Source organism: Rhododendron vialii, chromosome 2a (genome assembly GCF_030253575.1).
Source record: "Rhododendron vialii isolate Sample 1 chromosome 2a, ASM3025357v1".
NCBI classification, from domain to species: domain Eukaryota; kingdom Viridiplantae; phylum Streptophyta; class Magnoliopsida; order Ericales; family Ericaceae; genus Rhododendron; species Rhododendron vialii.
Window position 1 is genome coordinate 45,191,532 of NC_080558.1, and position 8,108 is coordinate 45,199,639.

Here is an 8,108-nt window from a genome sequence, read left to right on the forward strand (position 1 = left end):
GCGAGTATGAAATGAATCACATTTCATACTTATTTTTTCTTATGAATTTATTATGCTCCACTTTAGTTCACTACTACCAACTATACTAATTTTTTATGCTCCACTACTACCACCCACTAACCAAATAAAGAAAATAAAAAGTTCACTTATCAAGAAAGAGAAACAAAAAATCTGGTCCTGAAAGACTAATAAAGAGTAGCGAGAGAACCTTGGGCTTGAATCTGCTCTTGAGTCTTGATCAAAATAAAGAAAATAGCTTCGCACAATCTGGCATTGGCGTTCGGCATTGTTCTTAACTTACTTCACAGAGTTAGAGTAAGGGTTTACACCAGGTAAATTTGGGGGCAAATCAGAGTAAGGGTTTCACACAATCCTATCCCTTCTCGTTTTGACTATAGCGTCCCTTTTCTTTTTTTCTTCTTATTTGATAACCCTCCTAATTTTCTCTCTTAATAATTTGCCCTTCTAATTTTTTTTATCTGTTATTTACCCCAGGTATAGAAAACCTCTCTTTGCCCTCCTAATTTTCATAAGTATCATAATTTTTTAAAGTGGGTGGAAACCATACATATTTATTTTTTCAAAAAAAAATTTGTACAAATTTTTTTGAATGATGCCCCTAAATATATTTTTTGCTAAATTTCTAATTTTTTTTGTATACATACAAATTTTTTTTTTTTTGTTACCCCTTACTAGGGGGTTGCCCGAGCCACCCGGCTTGCGGAGCTTACCCCCTGGCCGGCCCTGCTCACACTTTGGGGGAGCCATGTAAAAATTCTTTGTGTTCGTTTGGTTTGTGGTTTCCGCATTTCGGATTTCAGTTTGCTGCATTTACATTAATTCCTTCGTGATTTACTTGTGAGAAATTTCACATATTTTTCCCAACAATCTCATCCGTCCGCGTCGGCAATCAATGGTTGAGATATATTTTTAAACATTGGCCGGTAATAGTTTGTTTTTAATCCAGATCGTCCAAAATCCTTTTGGACTTGCGAGATTGAGCTCCGTAAAACTTATTCATGTAATAAGCATGGCAGCATCCGTACTCATTGCGGTGCTCATGATTTGAATAGAGGACTACTTCTCACAACACATCAATCTACACACAAAAGTTGAACTACAATCTACACATCAGTCATGATCTATTGATCTAAACTAAATGTTTTTCGCCCTTTATAAACGAATAGACCCACACCCAATAAAAACCTGAAAAAGTTTACTCAAAAGATGAATAAGGGGCCCAAACTCATGACTATTTCGAACAGCAATAATGAAACAAAGTGACACATTTGTTCTTTCCATGCATATATGCTGAACGGGAGCAGTGCTATGCACTTTTGTGCTGTGCAATCTCAATCATTCAAAAGAGCTTTAGATGGTCCCAATTTTAAAACAAATCGATTGCCGAGACGAACAGGCCGAATGGTGCACAACACGCCTCTGGTTCCTCTAAACAAATTACAACTATAGAAAGAGAGGCTTGTGCCAACTTTTTATTGCTAGTTATATTTTTCCCTTTTGTCCAATTTCTCCCGATGATCATAAGTAAAGTTTATTGCTTCATTGATGGCTCACTTTTTCCTAGTCCAATTTCCTCCACAAAATAAAGCAGCAGCAGCATCCGTTTTACAGTTCGGTTTCTCTCCAGCCAAGAAACCGATTGGACTAGTCAGTTTTGGTGTTTGGGCTCACTTTGATGATTTGCGAACCTCATTTAGCTTGTTAAGAAGATCGACTTCGCATAAAATAAAATTGATCAGATATAGATCAATTAAAACCTTATTGTGTTCGGCAAAATAGATCAAAATCAATTTAGTTCAAGATATTATGTGTTTCAAACAGACATTGGTCGGATTAAAATAATACTTTTGCATAGTTAATTTCCTTGATGAGTTTCACGAAGTGAATGATTCCGATCATTAAAGTAGGCCCAAAATGGGCCACAAATACCAAAATTTGGATGGATCCAGTCGGGATGCCTGACCGGAGATCGAGAACCTACTCTCCCCTGTATTGTTGTCTAATCTTTTTCACTTTCATGAGCAAAGTCCTATCTTTTTCACTTTTATGAGCAAGTTAATGGAATGTTGGGTGGAAACCATCATTACTCAACAATAGTAGGACTGAACCAAAACTAATGAATCTAGGACCCAAGCCAAAGCGAAAACAACATCCATGGCTCTAGGACACCTTGCAAAAGCAAATCCACGCTAGATGTTGGCATAAAAAATCTCGTCCGTGACTAAGTAGTAGAGGATCCAATGGGATTCCCAAGCTCAAACCATGGTTGAAAAGCACGGATGCAATCATCAATCAGACACAGAAACCCATACTAGCACTCCTACCGTTAATAAGAGAAAACCAGCGCCAACGGAATGCCAGCGCGCCTTCGCATTCAGTAGCACGGACGCCGCTCCAAGACAAGTCTACGCTAACACGACAGACAAAAGAAAGAGGGAAAAAAGAAGAAGAAAAAGAAATCGCAACAATAAAGAGATCTACCAATCGCAACGATAAAGTGATCTACCACAGTAACGATCAATCATCTATATACAAAAGGCTCAAACAGTTTAATATGCATCCAAGAATTATGAACTAGTAATATTCAATCTGTAAGAGAGTGCCCAGAATCTAGCTTCCATCGATCAATGGCTTACTCAAGCACCACTTCCTCAGACGAGAAGTACCCGTACCCCTGGGAGGTTAACGTTCTGGACTTCGTCCCAGACAAGTTGTCTGATGCGAAATGCTATCCCGAGTGGAAGCAGCTGATGGTAGACCTCATCAAGAGTCAAGGCTTGCTTGGCTTTGTAGATGGCAGCACAACTGAGCCTGCATCCAAAAGGGTCTCCCAAGCGGCCTCATCAAATTCCGTCTCATGGAGAAGATCAGACAATCTTGTACAGGGATGGATCCTTACTACGCTCGACAAAGATACCCGTCTGCAAGTGTTGCAATATACAACTGCAAGAGGGGTGTGGACAAGGTTGGTGGATATGTTCGATCGGGCTAAAAATAGGTTCCAACTAGGTAATTGGCCGGACTCGTTTTAAAGATTTTTGTTTAGTTAGAGTATCTTTAGCTCTTACTCAACTATCAACTCAAACTTAAAATTTGAGTAAAAAAAGATAAGCACTTGAACTCTATCAACTCTTTGGCTCAAATCTATATCAACCTTTGGATCCACTATTTTTTTTTATTTGGGGGGTAAATTATCCACTAAATTTTATTTGGCCATTGGATTAAACATGTGTTTGTCATCTGATCTGTGTGTCTTGACAGATGAAGAAACTGCAAAGAAGCTAAGCAATTATCTGCCACTGCTAATAGCTGCAATCGAAGGTGACTGGGACACCACCAGCAAAATCATAGAAAGTGAACCAGATATTGTCAGGGCTGCCATCACGCCACACTCAGAAACAGCGCTCTTTCTGGCAGTGAAGTCGTCACGGAGAAACCATTTCGTGGAGAAGATTTTGAAGAAAATGTCACCAGAGGATGCAGGCCTAGCTAACCTATGGGGCATGACAGCTCTTCATCGTGCTGCAGGAGTTGGCAACGTTGAGGGAGCAAAACTGTTAGTTAACAAGAACCCGAACCTGCCTAACGTTTTGAATAAATATGGATATGCACCTCTCAATTATGCTGCTAGCACTGGGAGTAGGGAGAGTGTTGTTTACTTATGGGAAGTCACCAAAGAAGAAGTTAAATTGAAAGATGACGTAGCTGCTGAACTTTTGCGCGATCTCACAAGAGGGGAACACTACGGTGATTATTAGCACTTCAGTGATGCCATGTTATCACATTCATTAAAAATATCTTAGATATCATGAAATTTGTCACTACTACATTGGTGGAATGAGCCTCATCTACCGTGTCTCTTACTATTGCAGTTGTGACAAATCACATGGCATTCAAAATATCGTACTGCTACACAAAGTGTTTTAGCATCACACAAAAGTTGAAAATAAATTTCAAAACAAAATCTTTGAACGTAAGTAGCCTTTGGGCAGACGAGAACCATCTTACATGTCAATTCAAAAACATAACATTTCACAAAATAGAGAAGGGACCAAAAAACTATGATATTACAGTTGCAAGATAGAGTACATTCGAATAGTTGCATAACTGCCATCTTCCATCAATGCAACAGACATAGCTCTAACATTGCTTCAGCGCAAACCTGAGTTGGCATGCATGGAGCCCTCTGTTTTGAATGTGCTTGTTGAAAAGTGTTCTTCTTTCCGAAGTGGAACCTCCTTAAACTTCTGGCAGAGCTTAATCTATTCGGGTTAGTTTCTTTGATCCCTTTGTACTTAAGCTCTCTGAAGTTTGACCTTTTAAAGATTATTTACCTATTTATCTTATGCTTGATCTAGCTAGTTTGTTGATTACTCATATGGTTTCTTACTTCATGTAACAAAAAATGTAGTATAACATCTGAATGGAAGTTGAGTAAATGATAGAGAAGTACGCATTCTTTTTCTACACCAGTTTTACTCTACAATGTAGTTCTTCTATAAAGCAAAAGCCCAAAAGGATCTTTTCACAAGCATTGTTTTTATAACTTTTTGTGTGTGTGTGTGTGTTCCATGTAGGTGTTCCTGCGAAATCAGAACACATTGCAAAGCGCCATAGCGGGGGAGGAGGGAACATTGAGAAGCCTACCAACTGCTGCATTTTTGGTTGGGGTATACCCATATTACTACTTAAAATCAGTAATAATCTATGAAGCACCGACACCTCTAAAGGTCGAGGTGTCACCCTGTCCAAACAAGGGGACACGCGTGGGACACGTGTCCGACACGCCATGTGGCGTGTCCAATAATTTAATTTAATTTTTGGAGGGGGACACAAGTGGGACACATATGGGACACGGCTGGAGACACAAATGATGACGTTTACTTAATACATGACGTTTTGTTATCTAATATATCATATAAACTATCACAAATGATGCAAGATGCATCAATCATTAAGAACTTCATAATGAATCACTCAATGAGATTGGCTATTTTCAAAAAGTGAAAAATATAAATTATATAAATAATTAAACATACAGGTGGCGTGTCCCATCCTGCGCCGTGTCCGTATCCCCATTTTTTTAGAATTCTAGTGTCGCCGTGTCTATGTCCGTGTCCGTACATCATAGGTTAATAGGCAACAAAGACTATCTGCCCTAATCAAATTTAGGGCTGTTACTCCTCGATTAACACTAACCAATTAGAAAAAGACTTGACAACTCAATTGAAAGACTAGATGGGCAACGTCCTTCCATGTTCATGCTAAGATCCTTAATTCTAAACTCTAGAAAGTTAAGTTTATATCCTCAAGTCTAGACTCAAATACAACTAAGATTTCTCTATCTACCATAAATTCCTCATTCGCAAAACATTATCGAAATTTATACTGTAGTTTATACGAGTTGGTACTTCTAATCTTGTCGATATCATTGACCCAACTTTATCTAATCATATTGGTTAGAGACTCGATGATGCATAAACCTAGTCCCGGGCTGAAATAGAAGGCTCCTAGTGTAAGCTTTGAATTTAGTTATATACGGGAATACTAGTCCCTCCTGATTTTGACTGGTTTGGAATTATTTTGCAGTGAGGCAAAGATTTCATTCTATGTTTTGGGAAGTTGCTGAAAAATTTGGTAGGGGTTGTTTGACAATTATTCCATAATCATACTATACTAGTTATTTGATGTTATTGCATCCTTAAATGTTGCTTATTGTTAAATTACAGTACCACAGATCAAGAACATCCGAGAAAAGAAATTAATACACCATAATGTACTTCAACTTCTCAGACTCCTTTGCGTTGAAATTGCAAAACTAAATTTCTCCAAAGTGCAAAGCATATTTGGTCCCGGCGTTGCTCAGTGCAACATATGCTGGAATTCATGAGATTGTTGAAGAGATCATAGTGTTGTATCCTCTCGGCATGGATTCTCGAAACGAGGTGGACGGAACCTTATTCCATTATGCAATTATGTGGCGCCGTGAACGTGTGTTCAACCTCATATATCAACTGGAAGCTGGTTGGAGATATCTAACATTACTAGATAAATCGAGGAACAATGGTCTGCATTTGGCTGGATGTTTGAGACCTCAGCAAAAACTCAATCTCAAAGAGAGTGTTGCGGGTGCAGTGTAACAAATGCAACGTGAATTGCAATGGTTTAAGGTATAAATCTTTTCTTTCCCACCAAAAAGAATGAAAAATAATGATATAACTGCTTAAATGTTAGATAGAAATTACCAATCTTTTCATACTAGGTTGACTGTTATCAAAAGTTACAAAAGCCCAATCACTACTCATCAACTACTGAGCTCAAATCGACTAATATTTGGGTGTTTGTAAGGTACTATGTCCAACCTTTTTCTCAAAAATCAGTTATATAGAAAATCATCTCCTTTTTATTGTTTGGTCCACTCAATATAACATGGGATGACAATTTTCACTCCATAGATCAATCATGTACTAACCAAAGCAAAAACTACCATCCCAGCATTGCCAGTACTTCAGCAAACGTTCCAGCATTGCCAACGTCTCCGTAACATAGCAACGCTCAAAACTTGCTCATTCTTGCAAATAGATGAAACTTCATTTCTCATTTCAAAGCCACCTGATTGACACAGGAAGTGGAAAAACTTGCAAAGCCTGGAGACAAGGACGTAAGGAACACCGACGGAATGACACCTGCAGAAGTGTTCACTAATTCACACCAAGAATTGGTAAAGGAAGGTGAGCAATGGATGAAAGATACGGCCACATCATGCACCACTGTAGCTACTCTTATTGCCATCTTTGCAGCTACTGTTATAATATTGGGAAGAAACAACAACAACGATGATGGCCATCAATTACTTTCAAAACAAAAATGCTTCATAGTCTTCGGGATATTTGACACACTCGCTCTTTTCTCATCCATAACTTCTATGTTAATGTTCTTGCTTATCCTCATTTCACGATATGCAAGTGAAGATTTTCTCTATGCCTTACCCAAAAGATTAATTATTGGTCTCACAACTCTATTCGTCTCCATATTATCCATGATGGTAGCCTTTGGTGCCATACTCTTATCTTTTGTTTGGAGATGACAAGGGATATGGGTTCTTATTCCTGTTGTTGCGCTGGCCAGTCTTCCTGTAACCTTGTTCGGAACCCTGCATTTTCCTCTCCTTGTACAGATGATTCAATCCACATACGGTCGAGGCCTTTTTGGTAAGCAAAGTGATCGTATGCTTGGGTAGGATAGACATCAAAATCGGGAATCCAAGTTGAGCTACCGGTATAGGTATTTAATGGTGTCACAACATGCATAAGTTGCTACTATTTGTGTACCCGTTTTTTAGTATGAATAGTGCTTTGTAATTAACTGCTCAACTTATGATGTTACATTTTCCTATTTGTAAGATCATCTTTACTTCTTGTCGACGATTGAACTTCACTTGCAAAACGTATGAGTAGCATCTGTTACTGTGTTACTTTTAGAAGAGATGATATATTCATTGAGAAGACTTGAATTTCCAACACACAGGTACACACACAGACACACTATACAATATATATATATATATATATATATATCAGTCCAGATCCAATGAGGGATCCCTCACGGTGCTACCGTGCGGGACTCCCCTTTCCCAATCTAATTGTGACGATCCAAGCCGCTCAAAGTGATCAAAACATGATTTTAAGGGTACCCGCGAGAAATCAGCGAAAAAAATGATCGGGAAGGGCTTGATCCGAACAGTTTTTAATTGAACGGTTCAATAAAAGAATAGGGTAGTGGAATGGAATGAAACATTATATTGAAAAATTAGTTCACTATGAAAAAAGTGTTTATTTCAGTATACCTAAACAAATTCTACGTCTTTTCTAACTCTTGAATTAATATTTGTATACAATCGTTGAAAATGAGAATTGTGTACTTTTATGTTGAATCCCAATCAATAAACCAACACATTTGTATATCACAATTCGTACACTACAAATCATAATTTGGGGATAAATTCTCCAACAAATTTTTAGTCCCTCCATTGCAATCCATTCACTCCGGCAATCTTCGTTCCTTAAGAATATTACCACCAATCTTTA

General features: G+C 38.2%; 1 protein-coding gene across 5 annotated transcripts; it reads left to right on the top strand.

The window, feature by feature from the left end:
• Window positions 1-2,168: 2,168 nt before the first annotated feature.
• On the top strand, window positions 2,169-7,428 carry LOC131314934 (uncharacterized). 5 transcript variants are annotated; one of them, XM_058343896.1, is made up of 7 exons: window positions 2,169-3,030; window positions 3,283-3,768; window positions 4,154-4,291; window positions 4,599-4,691; window positions 5,611-5,658; window positions 5,751-6,191; window positions 6,647-7,428. In XM_058343896.1, the coding sequence occupies exons 1-6, from the start codon at window positions 2,649-2,651 to the stop codon at window positions 5,909-5,911; spliced, it is 1,308 nt and encodes a 435-aa protein (XP_058199879.1). In that variant the 5' UTR covers window positions 2,169-2,648; the 3' UTR covers window positions 5,912-6,191; window positions 6,647-7,428. The 5 variants fall into 5 exon arrangements, with proteins under 5 accessions (XP_058199879.1, XP_058199898.1, XP_058199887.1 ...); XM_058343915.1 differs by having other exon boundaries at window positions 4,599-4,685; XM_058343904.1 differs by having other exon boundaries at window positions 6,517-6,647.
• The last annotated feature ends 680 nt before the right edge of the window (window positions 7,429-8,108 follow it).

What these genes read in the sequence shown, in the direction of transcription:
- LOC131314934 (XM_058343896.1), top strand. Translation starts at nt 2,649, where the DNA reads ATGGCTTACTCAAGCACCACTTCCTCAGACGAGAAGTACCCGTACCCC. An exon ending in CACAAGAGGGGAACACTACG is followed by an intron (nt 3,769 to 4,153) that starts GTGATTATTAGC and finishes TCAATGCAACAG; the next exon opens with ACATAGCTCTAACATTGCTT. An exon ending in GCAGAGCTTAATCTATTCGG is followed by an intron (nt 4,292 to 4,598) that starts GTTAGTTTCTTT and finishes TGTTCCATGTAG; the next exon opens with GTGTTCCTGCGAAATCAGAA.